Source organism: Tinamus guttatus, unplaced genomic scaffold (assembly GCF_059628265.1).
Source record: "Tinamus guttatus ecotype Peru unplaced genomic scaffold, ASM5962826v1 Tinamus_guttatus_pri_ptg000240l, whole genome shotgun sequence".
Lineage (NCBI taxonomy): Eukaryota > Metazoa > Chordata > Aves > Tinamiformes > Tinamidae > Tinamus > Tinamus guttatus.
The window spans coordinates 3,399,250-3,427,134 of NW_028288774.1; the positions used below are offsets into that span (position 1 = coordinate 3,399,250).

A 27,885-nucleotide genomic window follows, 5' to 3' on the forward strand; every position below is an offset into this window, starting at 1 on the left:
TGCTAATGAAATGAATAGAAAATGCAGTTAGAAATTCCAGAGTTGATTTGACTTGAAGATTGTTTTGAACCCTTGAACAAATTTTGTCATTGACTGTAGTAGTAATCAGACTTCAGTAGGACTGATCTGTAGTTTGTGTCCTCCACATCTTTCTAGCAAACACGCAAAAAAAAAGTTCCTTTAGTAAGCTGAGAAAAGTTGAATTTTAAACACCTTATGGCAGCAGTACATACTATCCTGTGTTAAGAGATCTTCTCTATCACCTCTCCTATGCGTACTTTCTCAAATCTAAAGCTTCCTGTATTGGGTGATGGTAAGTTTCAGTCCTAAACTGCTATCTCGAATCATGTCCTGTAAAAAAAATTTACAATCTGGCAGCACTTCAGTGCCAGTTTCTTTCTGGAAAACTTTTAGTAGCAGTTAATTTTTTAATTACCAGCAGTTACACAGAGTCAATTTTGATCATCTGTTTTAAAATGTTTATTGGAAATAGGAATATTTATTTATATGCAGAACTAAAATCATCCAGAGACAAAAAACATTCCTGGATTTATTTGCTAGTGTAATTCTCTATCTTTGAATAGAGATAGGGAGAGGTTAAAGGCCGATTCCTCGGCCGCATAAGGTTCTTACTTGCCGTGCTGAATGAAACAAGCAAAGGCAATTTTGGGACTTGCTTTGAGTTAGTCAGGAACTGGAGTCACTACCAAGTACAAGTTAGAGCACTCAAACGGCTATTCTGAATTGCACCAATTGTGTTGGTTTTAAGGAGCAGTTATTCCTGCATGCCTCACCGGAGGCAGTGCAGGCTTCGGCCTACTCAAGGATTCTTCTAGAAGAAAGAATTCATGGCTGTCATTTGAGACATGCTTCCAAATGCCTCCTACAATCTGAAAAACAACAAGTCCGTGTACATACATATAAAAGAGAAAGAAACACTTCCTCACTGGCTGAGGGGCTACTACACAAACAGCCCTTCTGTTCTGTGCATGTATGAACTAGAAGAAGGTGGGTAGGTAGGAAAAATATGTTAGGGCTCCAAGACACTTTGAAGGAACAAATAAAAAAATCATGAGGATGTTACTTACAGACTACACAGATAACAAGATTAAATAGGGAACTAGATTTACCCCCTAAAAATATTATTCAACAGCACTGCTGTTGAATGTCATGCAAGGTGCATCTGAATCAGTCTTTAGTTCCTGCTGACTTTACATCTGTCTCCATTTTCTTCTCTTCAGACAAGTCTGTTAGGGCCTTCAGGTCAGCTTCAGAGAACTTAGGAGTCAAAGGCACATTGTCATAATCAAATTCTTCATCAAGTGAGAATGGTTGAACATCATCCCCTAGTAGCTGCAATGAGGAAAAACAGATACATAAATAATATTGTTGCAAAGTAATGACAAGGAAGCTCAAAGTATAAACTTCTAATTAATATTTAATTAACCTATTTTTTCAAACTCCAGCACTCTCAGCTGATTAAGTTGTTTTTAAGTAAAAGAATAAATTCAATTATTCAATTTGACCTAATTTAAGTCATTTAATGTGCCCCATTTGTACTGTACTGTATCTGAATGAATATCATTAGCTAATTTTGCTTGAGGCGAGGAATCTAAAAACCTCCTTTGCACAGATCTATCACATTTCTAGCACTTGTAGCAGCAGGGCTGCAGGGATATGAACAAGTTATGTCCAGCTATGTTAAATTTCAAAGACAGATTCCATATCCTTAAAATCAGGGCTAATATTACATTAAATTTCAGTGTACTTGCATCTGATACTAATATAACATGTTTCCCAAAACAGTTCCAGCAGAGGAAATAAAATGCATAAAATGAGTAGAATGATATCTAATTGATTTTCAGACTCTAATAATTTCTTTTAACTATCTCAGGAATGAGGATTGGCTAGTTCAGATATCTTGGACAATGAATGAAAAGTCTTGCTGCATTTGCCAATATTTGCTCAGCTGACATATTGTATAGGATTTCTGTATTGCTTCTCATTGAAATGTCTTAGAAGAAACTCTTTGCTTATAAAATAATTTAAAAGAATAACTATGACAAGCTGCACACTGATAAGAAACTGCAGGGGGCCACGGCACAAAAGGTTTATGGTAAGTAGCTGCGGAAAACGAATTGCAGAACTGCAGGGGGAGAGGCATAGTCACTGCCCAAGCAGTAAAGAAATGCTTCCTGAGGACAGGAGAAAATGTCTAGAAACTTCAGCCGTGATGATAGACAGCAGATCTCAAAGACAGCCCCAAATCGGCAAAATATTTAAACACATGCTTATTTCCAAACGTCTAATGAATCCATATTCAAACCAGCGACTACGTGTCTGAAGTTAAGCGTACACTTGCTTGTTTTGTTCAACAGAGGAAAAACACTCAGCATCCTACAGTCACTACTCAATTTAGAAACACAGAATCCCACACAATTTCTGGTAACATTTTGGAAGAAGATGCATGGATTCAGTTAATGCCATCTAGTAAGTGATAGGTGTAGTAGGTAGATTGCTTGCCAGTGGCCAGGCATCTGACCATTAGACATGGTGGTGAATATTTTTCAAGTGTCTACATCCCTGTTAAAAACTACTGCCACTACATGGGATTTGTAGTAACATAGCCAGAATATTCGTCTGATTTTACCTAATTTTCACTAAGTGTCTATATTTTTCAATGCTTTAGGGACCTGGCTTACATTGTCTTCCATAGGTGCTGTAGCATATAAATCATCTTAGTTGCAGAACTGCGAACCATATGCATTTATGAATAGGCAATGAACATTTGTGGAAAGAACTGGTCTAGCAAAAGGTATTACATCTGCATGCAAACACTGTCTTGCTTATATCCACAGGCTATTACAGGTAAACCATAGTTCACTCTTATAAATAGCACATTCAAGAAAAGTTTTCATGGGGCAAGGCAGGCGGATAGGCTCTCTTTCCCCACCAAGGCTATGGTCAAGTCCTTCCACCTGCTCACCAGTCATGACCAGTTTCATCTTTCCCATGGGCATAGCTTACTAAATCGCCATGTCAGGAAGGGTACCAGCAACTGGGTAACTGGTACCAGTAACTGGGTTTCATTGCTACCTGCTTTTCCTTCGTTGAAGACCAGAACATTCTTCTAAAATATAATGCAATATGCAAATATTTTTTCAGCTACTTTGGCTGTAACAGTGTTTGCAACCACATACCATTTATAGATAATTTCAATTGCAGTACTTTAAATTACATTAAAACTTCATTGGGATTCCACAAAATCAAATCTATCCCTCCTGTACTCAGCATAGCAATGGAAAGTATAGACTTATTCATGTGCCTTTGTCTTGACCTTCCCGTCACTGCAGTAATATTTGATGCAGATGTAGAGAAATATTAGGAAAACTTTTGTTAAAAAAAAAAAAAGTTATCCATTCACTGCACATTCAAAACAGTTTATTCACACTGCATATTTATCTGTGTGCTCTCAAAGCACTGAGGATTCTTTTTTCCTTCTCCCAAGAAGCCATTCATCTCAACCTTCCACACAGACAAGCAGTCTAAAATATGGAGAGTGCGAACTGCAATTCTGATCCATTTTAAAAGGAACACATTTTGCAATAAAGCACCAAATCCTCTGAGCTGATCAAGTTATTATCTTGTTATTTTTGCCTAAGGAGCTAAGATAGATATGTGAATTCCAGGTGTCTCATTTAACATCTAATTTAAATCTTTTTGGAAGCTCTCTTGGAATAGAATGTTGCTCTATTAGAAAACTGCCAGTTTGCTTAAGATTGCCTATGTAATTCACTTGAACAGAGACACATCTGAAGAAAGAATCATTTTAATTTACAGTCCCTCCATGTCCAAATTAAAGAAGAGAATAATGTAATGTTCATATTAATAACAGGTATTTTTCTGGAGGCTGTTTTACAAAGTAATCTTGTAAATAAAATACCGTAAAGTTGAGACTTTCAAAAGTCTATTAATAATCGGCAACTTGGTTATCTTTATTAATGTGTGGAGCTACAGATAACTAAACAGCTCAATCCTGTCCTTCTAAAACCTGTGTTTCTGTATAATTATGGGAACTCTATGATTCACTTACTTAAATTATGTCAAGGAAGCACACATACTCATTGAGGAGTTCATGTCCGTTCAAACTGACTTAGTCAAAAACAAGGAGTAAAAAAGGTGGGAGGAAGGCATGTATGCCATTACCGGGGTCCTTGGGAGAAAAAAAAGTTTGACTTGAGCATGGGGCACTAAACTGTGATCAATGAATCTTGGCCCATTTGCTACTTCTGCTTTACCACCTGAACAAGTCACTCAGTCTGTGTGTCTTTATCGTTCTCCCAAAAGAAATAATCCCTCCATTTTCTTTCAATGCATCAATCCTGTCTTCAGGTTATAAATTCTTCCTTGTTCTTTTTGCATTTATGCATAGCAGTTAGCAGAAGCAAACTTTAGCTGAAGCCTATCATTAAAATCTTAAACCAAAGGAAGTCAATGAAATCTGCCTTTTAAGTCTCACTGGTACCCTTCCACAGATAAAGCTAAAATGAAAGCCACTGTAAATTTTTTTAAATGCTCAAACTAAAGGTAAATGATGGAAAGTGGAAGAATTTATCTTTCCTAATCCCAGACCTGTAGAGGTTAGGCTTCTACATTCTGGTAGTCCGTCAGCCAAAAAATGGAGGTAATTTACCTCTTAGGACAAATGCTTGCAGCAAGTGGGATGAATCATTTTGTGGAGGTGTTTATGTCTTCCCATGATGACAGGACCAAATGAGACTAAACTTAAGGCTATATTTAGGTGAGATGAACCCCACTTCGAATACATGTGAATAGTGAGCGGACAGAAGATACGTGTTCAACTTCACTCTGACATATGTGGGGGGAAAATAGCAACAAATAAATGAGCTACAAGGCAGATACAAACTTATACTGTTAATTTTTTAAAACTATCTTTTATAATATAAATTTTTAAGTAGAAATAGAGGAGGGCATGAATCTCTGGGTAGAGGAGGTAAATGATCTGTAATAAGTTACTTCAACCACGGAGTGGATGCAACTTCAGTTTGCAGTGGTCTATGCAAGGTCATATATGCTACAGCATCTATGGGTCATATATGCTGCATATCAAAACCCAGGAATGTATCTATTTCAAAAAGACAGGCAAGGAGATGAAGCAAAGTTGCTGGCCAAAAACAGTTTTCTGTGTCATTCACTAAGTCTCTGCTTGACAGTATTTGACAGAAGAATCATTTTCAGGGAGAGCAGTTTTTCTTTAACAATTAGGCAAATATATATTGGATCTTAATAGAGTTTATTTTTGTAGATTAAACATTCACTAGCAATACATTAAGAAATACAGACATTCCCCTGAAGTTTTTGACAAATATGTCCATGGCACAGACTCTCTTACATCTACATTGCACTATTAATCTTGTTTATTTTTTGCAGCGCATGGAAAACCAAACTACAGACTAGGAAGCCTTTCCCTAACAGGTCTGTTTTGATGGGTAGAGAACTGTGTTGTTTCAAAGTGGGGATGTCTCTAGGGAATATCTTCTCCCATTTCTGAACAAGTCCTGCCATAAGCAGCAAAGCAATGATAATTTGAAACCTTTAGGGATTTTAAAATGGACCTGTTCAGGCTTGACAGTTCTGAAAAGCAGGCCACAATTATAATGTCTAAACAAAGGCACACATTTGTGTATAATTTACGGGAAAGAGTGCCTTCATCTTAAGTATTGAGAAGTCTGGCACAAACCAAATGCAGTAAGCCCTTTGCCAATGTAAGAATATTCAGCTTCTCTTGCCTAACCCAAGTTTTTCTCAAATGGAAATGAATTTTGCATGCAGTGGGATCTTCGTCTATTTCTCACAAATTATAGCTTAGAGTCATATGCAATCTTTTCTGAAGATGTCAGGCTGCTACAATCCTATTTCCTTTGTGGTTCTATACAGATGTCATCAGATGAGCAAACTATAATACCTCATTCTAGATCTTCTTGTGTACCAATGGATATTTCTAAAGGCAAAAACCTTGAATCACATCAATGCTTGGAGAAAAGAGTGATTTTATTCACAGAATGGTGGGCATTACAGCTTGAAAAGTCATTTTAAAACATTTACTTTTTCCCAAAGCAGGCTTGTTCTTCATGGTATTTTTTTAAAGTGTTTATTGAGAAGAATCAAATACAAATCAGCTCCAGAAATGAGGAACCATATGCACTGCAAAATCATCAATTTTTCAGTGGTCACACATCATTTATAAACTTGATTTAAGCCCCATGGGACGTCAATAAACATATGAAACTATCAAAACTGCCCAGTTTTAGCCAGAAGCTAGCTGCAGATTCTGTTGTAATGATCAGACGAGGGTAAGAGTGGTGACGAATTCTTTTCAATAGAAACATCCCTGAAAGTTAATGCTCACACCAGCTGTTTGGATAGGAAGCTTAATGACTTAAAATAAGCCTGTGAGTAATCCATACCTCCTTCTTACCGTTTGAATGGGACTGAAATTCTGAGGGAAAATGGCAATTTTAAATAAAAGTTTTGATTATTTCTGATTAAAAGACTGAGACTCCATAATGCAAACCTTTCCACAACAGGCCTACACAATGCTGATCCTCAGCACACCTTGCTGCCACTCATTTCCATGAGATCAAATCCCAATTCTGATCACAATATACCCTAAAATCTTTTTTCTTTTAAATGTCACATTAGATGTATGACTCACTGACTGCTTGTTGCAGAAGATGATTCCTACAATCAGCCCAAATGAGAATGGCAGTATCTTGTAAAATCCTGGAATCACTGGAAATTAAATGGCGTGTCATTCATCGTTATGGTTTTTTAAAAGTTCAAGAACTGAAAAAATTAATACTTAAGTATTCTATGAGTTACATCAATTACATATAAGAAGTCCACATAGAGCTTAAAGTCAGATATAAGGATAAAAAATGTAGGCAGCATGCAACATAAAACTTTGTGTCACAATATTTATCTCATCTATCTTTTAATGTATTTAAGAATTATAATTAATTTAACAATTCACTGTTAACTCACAGCACACACTCTATCTATATCCTCCAGTTCTTCAGTGGGAATATGGTAAGAAAAAACAACAGTGTTTAAATAAATCTGAGCTCATACCTCTTGTGTTTGGCTGTCTGATGCCTGTATAACTGGCAAGGTCCTGAACTTCTGTTGAACAGGCTGATCAAAGGAAAGTGTACAGCATGTCACTGTCTGCTCCACCTCTCCTGGAAGAATGAATGACCCTGCTGAATACAAAATATTCAACTTTATCTTTTCATGCAATTTATAAATTAGCAAAATTATGTCTAAAATCCTGCAATATTCAGATGCAGAAGCTTGTTAATCAAAAGGTGTTGTACTCTCATTGTTGTTTAATATATAACACATATTGTGGTTTAATATATAATACAGGTAGTTCTCTTTAAAACAGATGCAGTCCTGGGCCAAAATCTAGATAAAAGAGGAAAGGAAAAAAACTAATTTGATCAAAAATTGATAGCTGACTCTTCTTTCTTGAGAATGCTTAACCCTGATCTAGAAATTCGTAAACTCAGAGAAAATGTAGGATTAGATTAATCTCTTAACAAGGAAGGAAAGCCCTGATCTGTAGTAGGAGATATAAAATGCCCAACTAACCCCTCATCTTGCCCTTGATTGGCGAATCAATCTGTTCCAATTCTCTTTTGCTACAGTTTCAATGTCTGTACATTGGGTATAAAGAATCTCTAGAAAGCTTTTTCTACATTCCCCTAAAATGTTACCTAAAAGTATATAGTGCCTGTTTTTTAAGGATCATAGAATCATAGAACCCTTAAAGTTGGAAGGGACCTTTAGAGATCATCTAGTCCAACCTTCCTGCACATGCACTCTCCTAAAGCACGTGGCACAGGACTGTGTCCAAGCAGACCTTGAAATCTTAGATTCTCAAACTTCCCCCTCATCCTCAGCCTACCCACCAAAAGCCTAACTTCACATGCCAACAAAAAACTGGTCTTATTCAGAACTGCCCAAATCCAAATTAGAGTCAGCAGCTACATGGTTATCTCATACCTAAACATGAGATCTATCAAGGATATTTCATTGATGTTTGTTCCTTTCACAGCTTTCTAAAAAAGCAGACTTCCTTATATCTGAGATGTGGGGATTTGTGTGCCTTTCCATGCTAGTAGGATTTGGTCCACAAATCACAAATTTGGTCACAAATTCCTCCAATCACTTTCCTTTTGCACGCTTCTTAAGCAAAATGGTCATACTGGGAATAGTGGTTTGCTTTCTGTGGCAGTACCAAAGGACATACCTTAGGTTTTGAAATGTCTTTTCACATGAATCAATTTCAGATCTGCTATAGCACAAATGTGTCCAACTTGTCTTAGTAACGTTTTTATGAAGAAATTTAGGGAGACCATATGTCTCAAAATATAGGTGGAGGATTATGTAAATCTACCTGCTATCTTTTATGGCTGATGTACAAGCTTCTATACAGCTTTATACTAGATTTTAGTAGCTTGATTCTCTCTTGAAATCTCAGAATAAACTTTCAAAGTGTTGCCTAAATGTGAAATAACAAGACTGGACATAGATACAGTATAAGAAGGAAGAAGTGACCATGTGTCTCTACTTTCACACCTTCACAACAATAGCTGAGTTATAGACCTGTCATCTTCCCATAAATCTGAATTTGAAAAAAAAAATCTAGCTAGGTCTTTCTGAAAAATCCATGATCAAATTCCTCATTTAATTTTTATTCTGGTATTTGTATATAATTTCAAAGCCAGGAGGACTAACCACTTTTGATTTCTTATGTGGAATATTCTTTATTAAAGAAATGCAGTTCTTGCTCTTGGGATCTCCTTCCCAAATTTTCATCTTTTGATTCATGATTCCCATGTAAGTTGTTTTCTGCTTTTGGCCCTATTCTCTTGGTTACTTATGTCTATATCTAGCCATTTACGCACTTTCAGTACTTACTCTGTTTCAGTTATTTAAGAAAGTTTTCTGAAAAACAGAAAGTTTTGGAGTCCAGTCCATAGGTGCATATTACATCCTTATATTCTCTGCAACTGCTATTTTCATTCTTCATGACTGGAGTGAAAACTATTTGGACAGGACACAGGGAAGATGTGAATGTTCCTCCAAAGGCAGTGGGATTTTCCACTATTGTTTCAATGGACATCAAGGAGTATCACCTTCTGATACAAATACTCATTATTTCTGTAGTAGGAGCTAATTCCCTTCTCCCTAACCCAACAGACCAATGTGTGGAGAGAAGATGTGCAGGAAGCACTGTTATGTAACAGCCTTGGCAATGGCTCAAAAGAAAACTCTTAAAATTAGGGCAAGAGAAGGAAATTTATTTTTGCTTTTAGCAAGAAGTCCTTGTCATACTCAGAATGTCAGTTCCAATTTTGTAAGGCTTGTTAGTAATGCAAACAATGTTTCAAATTTCCTTCAATCACTTCATGAGAATGTGGTAATCAACCTTTGTTTGCCAGTAGACATGCCAGAAAGGAGCTTCGTCTCTCTATTCTGGCTGTGTGACAGCATATGAAAGTCTAATCGGTAAATGCTGCTTTCCCTGATAATGTTTAATCAAGAAACTCCTTCAGAGAGAAAAATTAGGGAGCTTTGACAGTCGTCCTTCTCAGCAGGAGCTCCCAAAGGAACTGTAGGCTATTGTAGGTTCTAGCCAGTATACCTCACAGCTGGTTCAGGCCAGTGCTACAGCACTAGTGGATGATGATCCTAATTAAGCTGCTAATTATGTTCTCTGTGGAGGTGATTAATTAGCAACAGGAATGCCTTGGATACTGCCAATGGCACCATATATAGAGATAATTGAGGAGGCAGGGATATCAAAACAGAGAGAAGAGGTTTGGAATATGCCTCTGTCCTAACTGGAGAGAATTGGCTCCCTGGCTGAGGTGGCAGGGATGTCCTGGGACCTTGCCCAGGCTCAGCACAGGGCAGCAGGGCAGGTTTGGTAACTGAGCGGTTCTCTTACCCTTAGTCCCTTCCCTCCCTTGATGGATCTCCAGCAAGCAAGTACCACATCTGTGAGAGCCACTGCATTGGTTTCTTTGCTCGTTTCATACCACTGAAGTATTAATTAAAATCATGGGGCAGGAGGGAAGAGATGATGTTGGACAAATCTGATTTGAACTCACAGGAGTGAAAAAGTTTGAAGTCTTTTCTATGTCTTTACTGTACCCAAATGATGCCTACTTACAGACAGACCAGATCAGGTTTTACCATTTTCAGATGCTACATTTGACAAAATTAGTGTTGATGGAAGCTGAGGAGAGGGGAGTGCTAAAAGCAAAAGCTCAAAAGCTAAGTTTTGTTGTCTCCTCTGATTCTCCGGCCTCAGGCTGCTAGCCCCAAAGAGCTGCCTTGTGTGAAATCATCTCAAAGCAGTGTTAAATACGTTGTGGAGACTGGAGCGGGGAAAGAGAGAGAGATTCACAGATGGGAGAGGAGCTCCATATTTCAAGAAATCCACAGAATTTAACTCAGACTCTGTTCTCCAAGCTTATTTTCTCGAATGAAAATATGGGCCCAAAATACAAAGGGGAAAACCCAGATTATGTAGACAACAGATATGGACATAATTTGCATAAGGAACTGTTTGCTTATTTAAATAAACAAATAGTTGTGCTTGGCCTCAGCGTCAAAGTACCTGAGTCACCCAGGTTTTTCTTCTGGGAGGTTACAGATAATGGGGACTTTGAAAAAACAAGTTTGCAGCATTTTAGGCTTCCAAGCCAGATTAGGACAGAACTGTGATATTCTTGCCTGTGTATCCTAACCTAAACAACATTCAATCAGTCCTGCTCTCATTGCTTCTGTATTTAATTGATAGCACACTCAAGGTCTCTAGGTGTGTACTTCATATATTTTGTGTTCTATGCAAATATTCCATGCTATTACTCAACTTTTCTTTGAGCCTGCAGAAAGTGATTTGTCAGCAGCCCCGGAAAGGAAATCTAGTGCCAAAACATGGGTGCTAAGCATTCTCCCAGGAGAAAGCCTGATGATTTGTATTGTTGCCTTAAGCTACTTACAGTTGGAGATTAAATTTAATGAGAAAGAGAGATTAAACAGCCCACCATCGACACGCTGTCTTTACACTCTGGGCTAAAGCTCTGGCTTAGGGAAGCAATTTTACTTTGCCAGTTGGGCTTTATGTGCCAGAGTCCCACAATGCAAAGCCCGGCCTTGGTTTCAGGCTTTCATCCCAGGGCTGTCTGTGGGAAGCAGCCACAGTATGTTTGCGTCCTGGCTAAGTCTAGGGGCTGTTTTGTTCAAAAGCAGGTGTTCACACCTTAAAAGGCATTGGGCATAGGACAAACAACAACAAAAAAGAAAAAAACAGAAGGAAAAAAAGAATAGTAGAAAAACCTACAAGAGTGATTCTGCTAGAGCCTCCCCGCAAAGCATTGGCTTAGATAGGATGTTTTAAGGTCTGTTCTCCGTAATGCATTTCACACTGCCAATTTTCAGCCACTTCCCATTGAGTGTGAAATTTATTGTTCTGATGTACAGTTGCTAACTGGGCTAACAGGTCTGCCCTTAAAGCTAAGTGGAGGACAGAGATACTGAGATGATGCCAAGATGAAAGAAAAAGCGGAGATAAAACCTTGTTGCAATTCTACTAGCAAAGTATGGTACTCTTTACTGCATGCCCTGGCTTGTTTTGCCAATATGAACACCAAGACTACTGTTTATTTTGAATATAGGTGGCAGCATATAAAAAGGCCAGCAGAGGAATGCTGTACAAATTTGTGTATCACTTTGCCTTATTTATAAACTACTTGGAATCCTTCAGAATGAATCCTTCATTAGGGTGGTCATTAGGGATATTATTTTATATTACTTTATTATTACAAGCAATAACAGAGCTACTATTTTCTGGTCTAATTTGCATTTTGTTACCGGGCCTTCTACAGGGGTGAGGGTTATACCTCTGTAATCTGGAAGCCTATCAAGTGAATTTTATCATTTAGGAGAAATATCAAACTATGAGGTCTATTTTCTGCATGCTAACTTAGAAGTCAAGGGAAATTTTTCATCTTGACTCAGTAACTATCACCAGTGAAGCCTTGGGCAAGACCCAAGCTGTGTGTTTTCCAGGTATAAATTTGGATGCTGTTTACTTTCCTTACAGAGCTTACAGGAATAATTAGCTCCTGGCTGTGCAGTGTTTCAAGGTTATAATATACAATATAAATGCTTAATGTTGTTGTTATGGGCCCTGCAGATTGCTTAGGGGTGGATACGGCCTCCTTCTGCACTGAGGCAGTTTGTGTAGAGAATGCTCTCTCATGGGAGAAGCTGAGGAGAGCAGATACTGGAAGCCAAAGCAAGTGTCCCATAAAAAGCTAGTAGTTAGCACAGTGATAATCTACAGCAGCAATGCTATAATATGATGATTATTATTTTTATGATCACCAATAAAAGCCGTAACTGAAAGATTTTTCAAGCATGCTGGCATAAAGTGATATTCAGACAGCACAAGCAGATGATCGTTTCGGTAATTCTCAACTTGTTTAAATGCAATCTGTTTTACTACATGTTTCGAAATATTTCTAATTACCATTGACTCTCACACACAAACACAGACATGCACACAAACACACATGAATGACTGAAAAGAGGCAGGCAAGGTATGGAAAATGGCAGTGTAAACTATCACCAAGCTCTATCAAAGCTCTTTTTTCCTCACTGACATAGCTGGTATTTAGGTTTTGGGACTATCATTCAAATTTGTGGCCTGTTTTGAACAAGAATATCTAGGAATTTTTCCACTGAACTGGATAGGACCAAAAACCTCCTTGCATTACAAGAAAAAAAAAAAAGTTGAGCTTTCCTCCAGCAAGTCTCTTTTTTTAAAAAATAGATTTTAATAGAAATTGAAATATAAACAATGTTCTAACAAAGGAGAAAAATGCTGCATGTGAAGGCTATACAGAAGAGAAATCCTTGATTTCTATGCTTAATAAAGGAGCATTGTGGTGGTCATAAAGACCACATAAGCACCTCTGGTAGATAAATATACAAGCACTGGATTTCTGGTTTTTTTTAAGAGTTATGAGAGTTAAAATTATTATAAATGTGTGGAATAGTTCCACAAAACTTGAAATGCTTACAGCTGAAGTTCCTAGAGAACTTCACTGTAAGTGCAGAATTATTCCAATCTATATTCAGCCCACGATGAGAAGAATAATTCTAAAAAGTAGCAACAATATTTTCATTAAGTATCTCCAATTTATAGACCTTTCCCTTAGCAACCACGTTACTATTAAGAAATCCTTTATAATGAAAATAAATTCAATACTAAACAGAGGTGTAGAAAATGTAGAAATGTTACTAAAAAGTGTTTTATAATTTTGAAAATCTTGAAAAAAATCACTTCTCACAAGGACACAGAATTCTAAAGAATGTTTGAAGCATCTTGTTAGGTGTTAGAGTGCAGAAGTAGGTGGTTTGATTTTGGAGTAGTTGGGAATTTTCTAGCAATGGAGGAACTGAGAGACTCTGTCTTTTTTAGAGGAGAAACGGTTCTGCAAAACTGTCCCAGAATCATGAAAGGCAGAAAATCAATACACTTGAATCCAAACGTAATGATTGTGAATATGAAGGTGGAAAACTTACCACTGTATGTCGCTTCATCTGTGTCTATATCTTGCAAATCTAAAAATTTGTCCACCTGCAGGAAAAGCTCAAAGTCAGAAAATAGAAGAAATGTACCAAGTCCATTCCTTTCAGTAAAAACTAGAGGAAATCACTAATTTGCTTCCTTCATCTTCTCCATTCCCCCCTTATTTTTCTAAGACAGGATTTATTCTTTTTGAAATGTATAACCCAAAGGAAATGCTTTTAAGCATAGCCAAGGAACTGTTGCCAAAGTTGTTGTGCATTCAGGGCAGTGAACTTTCAGGAACTTGGTGGGAACACGGAGGAATAAAACATTTCCACAAAATGCATTTAGGTGGTAAGTTCCTCAACAGGTTTGCAAGCTCCCTGTGTGTGACACAGACACAGCACGGGCTACACGCAAAGGACACCCTGATCCTCCTATTTTGACACTAATGGTGACATGAATGGGAAATGCCCAGAACAGGCCCCTCTTACAGGAGGGGCTTTAGCTAAACTTTAGCTAACTTTAGCTAAAGCCTAGGAAAAGAGTTTCTCCTTGAAGAAGAAAATGGAACTTAATGAATTGGAACAAAGTGCAGAGTAATTTAAAGAACAGAAATTGAGACTGTTCTTATTCTCCCTAAAAAATATCCCCCCGCCAGAAGATCTAACTTACTGAGCTGAAGCAGTGGAAGAGCACACAAAACACCTTTTTAGGCAAAATTAGCACCTACAAACTGGAAGCCTTTGGAGGCACTGGAGAAAAGCTGTGAGCTCTGTGAACAAGGTTGCCAAGGCGGATTTACTGCATGCACGAGATAGTTTTCTGTATTTCTATGTAGTAATTAGAGATGCTCATAGATCATTTTTTCCAAAGTGATTTGACACTCATTACACAACCCACATAAGTGTTCTCATTAACACTTACACAACCCGTGTACTATAAAAGTACATATTCATTAACATTTTTAAAAATGTTGGATTAAAAATGTTGTCTCATTCCCCTTTCCTGCTGATGGGGAAGAAAAGCACCAGCAAATTGTGAATACTTGGTAAATGAATGAAACAAAAATTAGTCATGATCTACTCATAATCCTCATTTCAAAGGAAATCAAAGAAAACCTCACCTTTACTCTTTCAGTCAGTCTGAGATTGTTTCCATCAGGACCACCAGCTTTCCAGCACTCACTCATCTCTGTCTGTACGTAGGCAAACAAAAATGCTTATGTGCATGAAACAGAACCAAAATCACAATAAAAGCTCCTCCTAAATTATGCATATGGGCTCTTTATGCTATTTTAAAAATTCTCCTGAAAATAGAACATACATAGGTAGTCCCCTGAAATCCTGCACAGGTTCAGACTGAATCACTTGGTCATAGTATACCTAAAAATCTGTGTTTAGAACAAAAGTACTATTTTTAGTAGTAGTTTTTTCCTCAGGGAATACAGTTTCTACATGTTTACAATACAGTTTATTGCATTATAAACTCCTTCTGCTACTATGCTAGCAATTTTCTAATTCATTCTACTGCTACTGTATTTGGTTCTCAAATTGCTAATGGGACAAAAATGTGCTGAAACTCACAGATTTCCACCTCACTCTCTCTGGATGATGTCTATTGTTTTCCTGTCCCTGCGCATTAAATCCCTAATTTCATGGGTTTCAGAAGATTAAAAATGCCTCCTGCCTGCCTACTGTTTGCTTTAGGTATTGAAGTAATCTAACTTCAGTAACACAGAATTCAGTCGCTGCTAATATCCACCAGAAGCAGAGCAGATCTGTGCACACTCTGTTCTCACTGTCCATACTCTCAAGACTTTCTCCCTTCTTGCCATGCCAGCCTCGACTGTTAACTGCAGCCTGTAGTGAAAATATTACAATGGTCTTTGCAGGACTCTTTATTTATCAGTCAGATTGTGGCAGCTCTTCAGTAGAGCAAATGCCACTGCCAAATGTGATCCCAGCAGGTACATCTGTGTTACACACTAGGGTAGTACTTTAAATATTTGCCTCAGATGGCATAATACAGTCAGCCTCTAACATCTGAACTGTTTATTGCCCCATATTTTTATCTTTTGGAATATGATGCTTGTTCACATCGACAAATACTACCTCATTACCTTATTCCCATTTGGCATCTGTGGTGGGAGAGGCACTGACAGCTCTTCACTTCTTCCAAGTGAACCATCATCCTCTTTAGCTCCGCGTGATACCTCAGATGTGGAAAATGTTTTTCTTAGGGAATCCGCTTTACATCCTTGTATTGTCTTCCCCTCTTCTTCTGCGCAGACCCACATCAGATAGATAACATAATACACCATCCAACAAAAAAAAGAAAAACATTTTGTTTGATCTAATATGGACTTTTTTACATAGACATTTTACACTCTCCCTCAGAGCATCCATGTACATCACATGATGCATAGATATCTATCAGTGTTCACTGAAAAAGGTGAAAATGAAATTTGAACTTTAAGTGCATAGAGTATCCCCTATGCCTTGACACTTAAAAGCTTATGCAATACACCGAAATCTTGAGAAAATAATCCAATGATTGAAAATAACAAAAGGAAGACAATAAGAAAGGTTGTAGCTTTGTTTTTATTTAAACCTTTTGTATAAAAATTATCTGATTGCTATGCAAAATGGCACACATATAGGCGTGTGCCTGTGCCTGCATTTGGCACTGCAAAACCCAACACATATGAAGACATAAACCTTTCTTGTGACACCGTTATAAAACCTAAAGCAACTGCATGCACTCAGTAAGGCTCTTTTAGATGTATGCTGTTTGAATTAAAACCATACAAAATCAAATGTTCCTCATTCCCTAAAACTAAAATATGCTCCAACACTTATATGTCTAGTTCCAAAAGTAAGAGTGTGTGTGTGTGTGTGTGTGTGTGTGTGTGTGTGTGAGTGAACCTCAGCACACACACACCCCGCTCAAGGTGAGTGCCAAGACAGGCTGAGCTCTGCCCAGGAAGATGCCCAAGCCTCAGTGTCCTCTTACTAAGGAAAGGATAAGAAAGCAAATTGCAGAAGTTGGCTTACTACACTGCATTTGACACTGAGCAAGGATCTACTCTCCTCTTCCTACAGTGTATCCTGCCCTTGTTTCTTTATTTGGTAGAGTATCCTCTCATTTCACCTGAGTGAACTGGGGCCACTAGGCACTGCAGCTTTCAGTCTTTAACAGCTGTACTATGATCTTGACTTACTTCAAGAGCATCACTTGTTTGATTTGCCCCAGTATACCTGCAACCTCACTGTGTGAGGGAAAAAATTATCAGTAATTATTTATTTTTCGGTCAGACTAACAAACAGCAGCATGTCAGTGATATTTGGTTGCCGGAGGTTCAGTTCCTGAGATTAAAGATTAAAGGCAGAAGTTTAAGCAGGGTTGGTTTCCCTAAGGGATTTCTCTGATCTTGAAAGACAGACTGGATAAAAGATTTTGACAGGGCATTGACAAAAGATTGGAATACCTTCTCTCATGTTTATTTTATCCATCAGTGGTGGCTAATTGGGCCCTCACAGAAAATGCAGAAGTATTACAAAACAAAAGCGGGGCGTTCAGGGAGAGCTTGAGACATCTCTCGGACCTTTAAAAATTTCCTTCATAACAGGAGCACGGTTAGGACAACCACTAACTCTGCTGACAGTCCTACCGGATCCACAGGGCACAGAGCAGCCAGCAGAATTAGGATATGGCTGATCACCAAATCTCAACACTGCAGACTGGATGTAAGAGCTCATTAAACATCAGGACAAGTATGTGGATGGAAGTATGGATTTCTGACCTCATGCTGAATGGTTTTTCCCTACCATATAGTAAAAAATATATATTCATCATGGTCAAAATAAAACTGCATGACTTTTTTCTTTTAAAAATTCCATTATCAAATATGGAGCAGCTGCAGGACAATAAATTCAAATGGACTTCACACCACATGTACTTAATGAAAAATAAATGCTGAATTTAACAAGTTTCATGCTTTAATTTGAAAAATCTACTTCACAACAATAAGAAACACTGCCGTACATTTTGAAGGCCTAATTATATGTTATGGGCACTGACTTGGTTCTTGTAGATATTCTTAATGATGCCCTTGGGGTTAGTACATTCAGCAGTCCCCTTTCCCAGAGAGTTATTAATGGCCATGGACAGCTCCGTGCCCCAGTTATGATGATGCTGAAAGAGTTGGCATTCTGGACACAACTTCAAGTCCATATTTATAAGAGTCAGGGTTCATAAAAAGTAAATTGCTCCAGATCAGAACAACCTAGCAAGCAGACTTTAACTCTGAGACCAGAGATAATTCCTAAATCCCAGGTTTTTCGATATGACATCTGGCTTCTGTCTGCTTTTTAACAAATACTTTCTTAAAACAGTATTTGGAAGCAGCACTACATATGGGCAATCACTTCTTCCTACACACCCTCTTTTTCAAGCTGTGGAAATGACATATAACACCAGAAGCCCTTCTTGAAACTCCTGACAGGTAAAATAATCACCCACTACTTGAAGAAATTATTATTGTCTCCCAACTTAACAGCAAGAATCACACAAGCTGCTCACAGAGCTTCAATCTTTTATTATTGTAGTGATAATAGCAGGATGAACTTCCTACTTTATACTAAGTATGAAACATAAAAGTTTCATATTAAAGGCTAAGAAGCCAGAAGAGGATATTATGTCTTTCAGGCTATACCCGCATTAGTAAATTACACAGCCAAACATAAGTAGATGTATAGAGTGTAATTATAGGTACCGAGGACTCAGTGTCCTCACTGTACACATTTCAGGGAGCTTTATGTATGTGAACTGGGAAGAAGCTTCTCAGAAACATCCTTTTCTCATCAAGGTCCACAAGGAAACTGGTAATGGACTCACTATTCAGTCACAGCACTCAACTTGCCCTCGCCCTAACGCACAACACTGGCCTTTACAGCCCTGACAAAAGCCCCAAATAAAGGATACAAATGCAATAAAAAGTAGCAGAGGAAGGAGTGCCCCCATATGCACGTATTCCCTGCACAGAAAGTTTTTCAGTTTTACTTTGGAGAAGTTCCACTGTCAGTACCTTTACAATGACATAACCAGCTTAGCTCTCCAGAAAAGTAAATCTGAGTCTCTCAAGAGAAATATTTATCATAATTGTGTGTCACTGGAAAGTATGCTGCAGACTTCTGAAACATATTTCTATCAGAAAGTATATCCCACTTGATACCTTCTTTCTGTCCATCTATCTGTTCTCTATATTGCTTAAAATTCTTTTTGTCTTCCAATTTGGAATGAAATCTCTTGAAAATGTCCACTGATCACGCACATATTTCAAAGAATAATGGAGTCACTTATCGCAAGTCAGACAAGAGAGCTATCAGGATTATCAGGAAAAACTTCCTGACAGTGAAGTCTATCAGATGAAATACTAGCCCCAGAAGAATGATGAAAGTCCTCTATTTGAAACATTGCAAAACAAGAGCAGACACAGCAATCAATAATATACTGTGGAAACTGGCTTGGCAGAAAATGCTGGACTATGCAATATAAACTACCAGGTATTTCCCTCTATGAATTCATTCCAAAAATCTTTATAAAAATTTGGTGAGCATGAGATACAGTCCCATTTAACTATAAAAATATAACATAGCAAAGCTATTATCGTAAGTTCTGATTTATTTCTTTGTCCTCAAATTGCTGGCCAGTGGAAGGCGTATGAATCTGCTAAACCCCTTCCAAGCTGCACTTTAATGGAACACTTGGGATTCAACTGATAGAGTGATTTTGTACAGGACTCCTGAACAAAAGATAATTTTACTCACAGTAGCATGGTATCTGTCTTGCACAGAGATCGAGTACAACTTTCATGTTCATTTACCGTCTCCATTCTTCAAGCACATCCTCAGCAAAAGTATGCTGTGAACCAGAGGCATTGAGCCACATTTTAAAACCTGACAAAGACCTGTCACTGAAATGTTTCCATAAAATATCACTTTGAATGTTCAAAATCGAGAACGTAACACAGGTTAGCGTAGGAGAATTACCTGTATTTACTTTTTTGCAACTGTGCAATCTCTTATATCGTACTGAGTTAATTTACTCTAAATATCAAGCCATAGGAGGAAAAAAAATTCCCAAGCCAGAAAAAACAATTGGTTGGGAGGGCAATTTTGATTTTTTTAATAATTCAGTCAAACCTTCTCCCACACATAATTCTGCAGTAACTCAGTGAAAATTTAGAGCCTCCCTCTGTGTATTGTACAGCTTAGTGTTTTACTTTAAATTTTCTTAGCCTAGAAAATCTGCTCTGATTTACATTCTTGAGCTATCTTCCTATTTCCATGCATTTAAATGTATAAATCACTGTAGTAAATAGGCCCAATTCAAGTATTAAGGGCCTGTACATCCATCCATAACTAAGAGTAATCTAGGTGCAATTCAGATGCCTAAACACAGTTGTGTAGTGCTGTTTTATGTGCTTTAGGGGGTATCCTGCCTGGTCTCCTTCATGCAAGAACCTGTGGATTTTCCATAAATCTTATATACTGTCTGCTAATCCTTAGCATCCAAATTATCTATCACCCAACTATCCAAAGTCTAATCTTACTTAGGTACAACCCTCACTAATTTCAATGACAGTGAGTTCACAGTGGCACTGGGAAAGCAGAACTACGTGAAAGTAAGCCTATCTATAAAGCAGAGAGAATAACAACTTAATTGCCCAAGAGTGCAAATTAATATATATAACATATCTTGGACATGCAAAATGTAAAACATGCTAGTCTTCCTTTTCAGTACTTCACCTCCTTTTCAGTGAACAAGGGCATTTCTGCTGCTCACAGTAGATCTCCTCTTGTGTAACTCATTAATATCCACAGAGTTCTTCCCAGTTTGCACCAGGGCTCTTACAGCCTTTTCCCTGAATCTCTTTAGTCTCGCCCCGATTAAAGCACAAATAGTTAGCAAAAAGTGTTGTTTTTCTGATTGTTGTTGTTATTGTTGTTTCATTTAAGAAGTCAGCTTTTACTATATTTTGTATATTCATAGGCTGGTTCTTTCCTCACTAGCACCAGTTTACTACAAAAGGCTCACTAAGCCATATTCTCAGATAGGATAAAAAATATATGGACAAGTCATTTCTGTGGGACTGTTATTAACTTAGAAGGGTAAACTATTTTTATCTTTGACTGCCATTTTTGTATACTTCCCTGCAACGTGTTTAAAAACCACAAAGGAAAGGACTTTCTCTCCTCCCCCAGGAGGAGGAGAATGACTGCTAGTCCGAAGTGTGTTTCAGTCACATAGCTAACGCAGCTCTAAATTTTCAAAAGTAGAGCTGGTCTTTTACTGTATCGGTATCTCTTCTTCCTTAATGTAACCTATATGTTGTGGTTTTATGTGCTGTTTATCTATATCAATATATATGTCTGTGTTGCTCTTTATGTATTGTGTTAGAAAAAGTGGTTATATTTCCTGTTTATACCACATTCAGCCCAGCGGATCATTTAAAAACATACATTATTCTGCCATGGTTCAATAGTGCTGTTGCCAGATACATACATTTAAATACTTTAATGCAAGCAGTTAAATAACAAGGCAAAGGTCCATTTGACCATTTCAGCATCCTGGTGAAGACCAAAATCTTCCTTTCTCCAAGACACAATATCCAAAAATAATATTTAAAAAATCAAAAAGCCTATGTCAGAAATATTTGGGCAAATCTTCAGCTGATATTAAACAGCAAATTCTTATTAAGAGATCTAAGTCTGTTAATATGTACCAGGCATCAGGCTCAAGTAGTGCCATTTCACAGTTGTAAGTTGAAAGTTTATCAGGATATAGGAGGTATAAATAGACTTTTTTTTTCCAGAAGTTGATAAAGAAAGGTAGGCCTGCTACTAATGGCTTCACAAATCTACATTATCTTTTGCTGAATGCAAACAATGATACAGTTTAGAAAATATATTTGAGGGATAATTTAGGAACAAGATTAAGTCTGACAGTAACTTGTAGGAAAATCTTATTCAGTGTTCAGAAACCTGCTACTTTTTTCTGAATCTTGGCTGCTGTGAGCCATACTTCAAACTTAGCTGAAAGAAACAGAATGTATTGGGTTTATTACCAAAAGAAATACAGTATTTGTTACAGTTGTTTTTTCTGTCTTACTATGAAAGGAAGCACAGATGTGCTTAAATTCTCCTCAGCATAAGGAAACTACATTAAACACATACTTTGGGAACACTTTAAAAGAGCAGGTGATATACTAATAAATCAGGACAGAAATGGTTTCAAAACCTTCTTTGTAATTGCATTCTGGAACAATTCAGCACTAGCAGATACAGATATGGGCACTGCAAGAAGCAATTAAATTGTTTAAAGGACACAGTCATCTGACACAGGTCCACATGACACAATCCTCTCATAACAGACAATATCATAAAAAAGATTGCAGCAAGCAGGTACAAATGAATAACCCATCATAAAAAGCCAGATGCTGAAATCCTCAAAAACACTTTATTTTGGATGTCAGAATTAACACATACCCAAATTAAGAAGCCTGATTTTAAAAAGACTGGCAAATATCTACTTTCTTTAAGTCAGACATTTCTGTGTGATTTTATCCTCGGTACAGAAAATCACCCCGGCTTAGGAAAACCTTCCCAGTACTTTCTATAAAGAGTTCTGCACACAACTGGAAATAAAATATCCTGAATGATTTCTGATTTTCCTGCAGAGCCATTAAGCAGCTCTGGTCTCTGACTATTCTCTCTGTGTCAGTTCCAAACGGACTAAGAAGGATAGCAGGATTCCCACATCCCCCCGGCAAGAGCAGCCAAGAGCTGCATCTTGCCAACTCTGGTGCCCTTCAAGGAGAGGCGAAGAGGTAGAACAAGGCTTCATTCTCTGCTACTGTTTGATGCACTGCTATACAATTCAGCCACAGGCAATATACGTCAGCAGAAAGAAATCTGAATAAAAACATCAACCACAAAATTACTAAAGAAATCCTTTTATTCTCTAGAAAAAGAAAATGCAACAAAATAAAATAAATCTTTATCCATTTGAATCAGTCTTTAGAAACTGCTTAATAATAAAGGCATCCCACAAAAGAACCAACAGTTGCTGCCAGGGCTCAAGGGCTGTCAGCAGTTCAGGGCACCAAGGTGCCTCTGTCCTTATTTGCTGCTGCCAGCGAGCTGCTGTGCAAACTTACAGCGGTCCTCTCCCTCTTCACACCTCAGTTTTCCCTGTCCATAAAATGGAGATGAAGTACTTAACATAGCAAATACCACTGAGATCTAAGGACAAAAAAATATCCACAAAACAGATTCCCTGTCATTATTTCAAAAATAATCTATTGTCTGCATCTCTATGTCTGTTTGTCTTCATTTGGGGGCTCTGTATAATATTTGATTTTATACTGTATTGAATGAAGGTTACATAGGGATCGCTACTGAATTTATGATCAATAGAAAATTGCCTATTTTTCTCCCAACCAATTCTTTCCAATGATCCAGCAAAACACATCAATAAAAAGCTCTGAATTGACGCTGTTTCCCTATTTCATGCCCTGTTTAAGTTCCCTGGGGATGACAGATTAATTTAATTAGTTTTATTGAGCTGCCTAGTTGCTTTTATTGGCAAATCTACTCATACAAAGAAGGCTGCAAATTTCTCTTGAGGTTAGCATTGTCCTACTAGTCCATTTTTAAAAATAAAGTGAATTTACTGTCATTTCTTATATAGCTTTCTGTTGTGTTTTCATCTGTTAGGCTTACATTTGTAAAATGCCTTCACAGGCACTTATGTAGGAAGTTTAAAGTTGTTGTTTTTCCTAAACGTGGTTAACGAAAAGAGGAAGCAGACAGCTACTGTCAAATGGACTGTGAACTAAATACATCTCCCAGCCTTCACTGGGGAATTCAATTAATCTAATGACAACAAGAGAGGCTCAGGCCCTTGCATGTCATCTGGGAGCAGGGAAGTGGTCACTCACTTTCCAGCCTCCTCTACTTGTCAGCTTGCTAGGCACAAAAGCTTCAGAACGACAGCTCTCAGCCTACAAAATACGCATCCACGGTTCCGTTTACTTGTAGAGGCGTCTGACCAGAGGTCTGAGACCCAAAGTCAGTGCCAGGCAGCATGAGGTATTTGAAATAGAGACAATGGAACAGCTGGATTTAATGCCAGCAGTTAAATGCTCAGCACCATGGAAAAACTCTGAACCTAAACTTGGATAAGAATTGTGTTCCTGGAAGCATTTCTGTATGCAGCTGACTAGCTTCAGGATCTCACAGCTCTAGAAGTGGGAGAGGAGCAATTGCTTGGGCCCTTCTTTATTTTTCTCTGTATTTCCTGTAAAAGGTCAAAGGAGATATTTTATGCTCCAGGGAATTTCCCAATCTTCTGCTGAATTTAGAAAAACAAGCAGATGCTGTCTGCTAATTTTGGATCCCACAGTTCTTTTTATCACGTTTCAAAAACTCTAAGATCTGAAAGAGCCTCCTTGACCTGTGTGGTATATTTTAAAAAGTAGGGATTGAGTCTATGTCAAATGGATTTTGTGCCCAAAGTAGCCTTAGAAGTGTGTAGCATCGAAGAGCCCACTCATTGAGCACAGCTACACAAACCTGTGTCATCAATTTCTCTGTAATTTCAACTCTTCTGAGGCTCTTAGGGCTCACAAGACTGAAGGGTCAACAGATAAATCCAACTGCACAGTCAACACATCACTTTTAAGATTTTTTTTTGACTTAAACAGCATAGGAGGGACAACTGCAAAGTAAATGCTGGTCAACTGTTTTACTATCAGATTATTCAAAGCTAAAAGCACAAACAATCAAATCTAAATATATAATGTGACATAAGCATAAGAGGTACAGTGATTCTAAGGGCAACAAAAATGAATGTATCAAAATCAATGACTAATAAAATTATTCCTCTTATGGAATGTCCTTGCTCTACATTTGCACAAAAGACATGGTCAATTTTTCTCCAGAAATTGCAAGCTTCTGCAAAGCTTTACAGACAGCATGAAAATTTCAGTCCTCTGGTCTTGTGCTGAACTAGTTAATTATATTACAATAGGTTCACCAGCCCTTTCACATATCTATACATCTTGTTAGTACCATCCTTTCAACAAAAAACATACTTTAGGTCCCGTGCATAGGAAAACTACTTACAGTCCTTACAAGAACTTACAAGAATTTTAACCTAAGCTTCAAGTGTAGATTCACTACACGATCAAAAAAATGATTAAAATTAATACCAATTGGGTAAGAAGTTCTGCCATATTTTCTAAATGTTATGCATTTAAAACATACAGACCACTTTCTGTTGGAATAGAAATGCTTTAAATGCTGGCACTGTTTTTAAAGGATACTTAAGTAAGTTTATTCACCATCTATCTTTAATAGATGTGGTAGAAGTGAGGTAAAAGCCTTCCTATAAGAGCTACCCCAATCCTTCTGTCACAACACACTTCAAAACAAGCAGATTCAAATCGTTACTTTCATAGGAATACCAATGTCAGGAAGAGTAAATTCTTATATCAAAGATACAGTTATGTATCTATTTAAACTACACACATATCACTAAATAAATTACACATAGTTTTGAATTACTTTATTTTATCTCCAAATATTGTTCTATTAGAGCTAAAGGAATATTCTCTTAACTACCAAAAGAGTAGGATCTCTATTCCTACTCTCTAGAGTAGTCAAAGGTAATGTCACACATTCAGATATACACAGACAATGTTATAAAAATAAGACTTTCTTTTATAGGATATTAGCAAACCTTCAAAAGCCTATAAATTCAGGGATCTAAAAATGCACTAAAACTCATTTTCCCATATTTACAGGAATGGGAATAGTGTGTCAGTAGATCTTCCAGGAGGATATTCATAGTCTGAAACAGCTCTTTCTAGATATCCCAGAATAGACAAAGATGCTTATTTTTTTTATACTTGAAGTATGTATTCTTTTTGATTTCATTCTGTGTGAATATAACAAATGAAAAAAATTAAACAGTGCTTGGGAGCTCAGATTCCTATGAGATGCTGACCAGAGCAATGAAAAAACTTCTGGTGCAAATATCTTTGCAATCATTTGTAATCCCTAGCAAGGGAACTAATACAAATTCATGCGCAAGTAAAAATCACTTTATATAAATATGGTAGCTGTGAAATAAATGGGATCTAATTAATTATGTTTGTTTTTTTCTGGTTCTAGTACTATGACAGCCAAAAATCTCAATCAGATGGTAAAGATATTCAAGGAATCTTTTTAAAGGCCTTATATATGTTTACGCCCAAGCCTGAATAGACGTGTAGGTTAATTGTGGATACCAATAGATTTCTCCATACCGAATTACGCACAAGTGCAAATTCTAACACTTGAGCACATTGTGCAAAGATGCAGTCTGTTCATCTACACCATTATCAGGTCAAATTCAAAAAGCTAACCTGAAAATGGTCAGATTTTTTTTTTCTTAATATAATAAACAGAACCACAAACTTACCCCACAATAGGTAGATGAGCTTCTGACATGGAAATGAAAAGTTCTGGAGCCTACTAACAGCCTTATTAAGATATCACAGTTGTTTTATTTCAATTATTTTGTTGAAAGTCAAATGACTATTTTTTCAAATGCAAAATATGGAAACTAAGACTGTGATATATTTTAAAGTATTTTTGCACTCTTCTGATGCTAAAACGCCTTGTGTTTTAAGTGGAATTTTTGCAGGTTATTAGTTTATAGTGCAAACCAGTGCCTTTGGGTATTTTTAAAGGAAAATGAAGATAGGAGGAAAACAATCTGAATTGTTTTGTTTATACCAGAATAGTATTTCTTAGTATTTAATTCAGCTAAAACTCCACCTTTTATACATACACTCTTGGTGGCAATGCTGTAGTGACTATCAAAGCAACTGAACTACATGCTGAGGCTTTTTGCAAGTCGCATCATGATGTGCAGCATCCTTTTAAGATAGGAGTTATCCCCAGTGTATCAATCATACATAAAGAAGCCTGGAACCTAATTTCCAGTCCTCTTATCTCATCCCCCAGCGCCTCTTTTCTTTTCTATTTTTTTACTGAGAGTAGAGACAGAAGGCTGCCATAAGATTATTTCTGTGGCAGCTTCCACTCTCCCACCGGTTTTCTGCTCAGTGTCTGTGACTGACACTTAGTTCTGCCTGAAGGACAAGGACAAGGCAGAGTTCTGAGTGCCAATCAATGGAGCATGCCACATCATGTAATTGGAAAACACAGTGCTTCTGAAATAAAATGAGGATATCATTCTTAGTACAATGGTCTTAGCTGCAGTCAAGAGAATTATAACTGAGTAATATGTAACTCACATTCATTTTTATGACTTCTGATTTAATGTGGCCAGCAGAAATGAACCTGAGCTACAGAATCTGGGTTCTAAACTTTCTATAATTCAGCAATGTTCACATCAGCATTAAGCATCCCCCTCCCCCCTGCTCTTTAATACTTTCATTTCATCTGCAAAGCATGAGACCTTTTCAGCCTAATCACCCTAATCTGATGTCTCTTCATCCAAGTTATCTGCACAGCCAGCTTGATGCATACCACAGCATAGTACAGCAGCCCTGTGTTAATAATACAATGAAAGTATTGAAATTGCACAACCCTAACCTCAGGCCATCTCGTACTGCTACCTACCCGCATTCATTATGCTCTTCCTCTTTCATGGATGCTTCCTTAGAAAAATGATGCAAGATTTACTTAGGAAGAGCCAACCTGTATTTCCAGATAGTCTACAATGCTCCGCCTTTCTAAATGGAGTGAAATGTGGCTCACAAAGATATGCAATTTGCTATGTTGACCACCTCTGGAGCCATACCTTAGCAGTCTCCTAACCAAATTAAGGCAACTTCTTGTTGGGGATTCCACTGCTGATAGGAAAAGCAAAAACATATGCAGGATTTGCCTAAGGTCACAGAGCAAGTGAGTAACAGAATGACAGTAAACAACATTGCTGCTCTTTTTACTTTCCCTTCTTTCTGTAATTTCTAATGGTATATTCTGGAAGTTACATACCTTTCAAAAGGTAAGTAAATGTATTTAGAAACTCTTCATACGACTGCTCATGGCTATGGACAAATTGATCAAGGATGCTGTTGTTTGGGAGTTGTTCTTCCATGATCCACAACCTTGATCAGCTTTATCAGG

The 27,885-nt window shown here is 37.5% G+C and overlaps 1 protein-coding gene across 2 annotated transcripts; it reads right to left on the reverse strand.

The window, feature by feature from the left end:
* Window positions 1-1,136: 1,136 nt before the first annotated feature.
* Window positions 1,137-27,885, reverse strand: IFTAP (intraflagellar transport associated protein). Of its 2 annotated transcripts, none has more exons than XM_088525767.1 (6): window positions 27,754-27,885; window positions 15,798-15,958; window positions 14,802-14,873; window positions 13,690-13,744; window positions 7,153-7,283; window positions 1,137-1,353 (listed from the first exon to the last, which is right to left on the reverse strand). In XM_088525767.1, exons 1-6 carry the CDS (start codon window positions 27,854-27,856, stop codon window positions 1,189-1,191), a joined length of 687 nt encoding a protein of 228 aa, XP_088381893.1. In that variant the 5' UTR covers window positions 27,857-27,885; the 3' UTR covers window positions 1,137-1,188. The 2 variants fall into 2 exon arrangements, with proteins under 2 accessions (XP_088381893.1, XP_088381892.1); XM_088525766.1 differs by having other exon boundaries at window positions 13,690-13,756.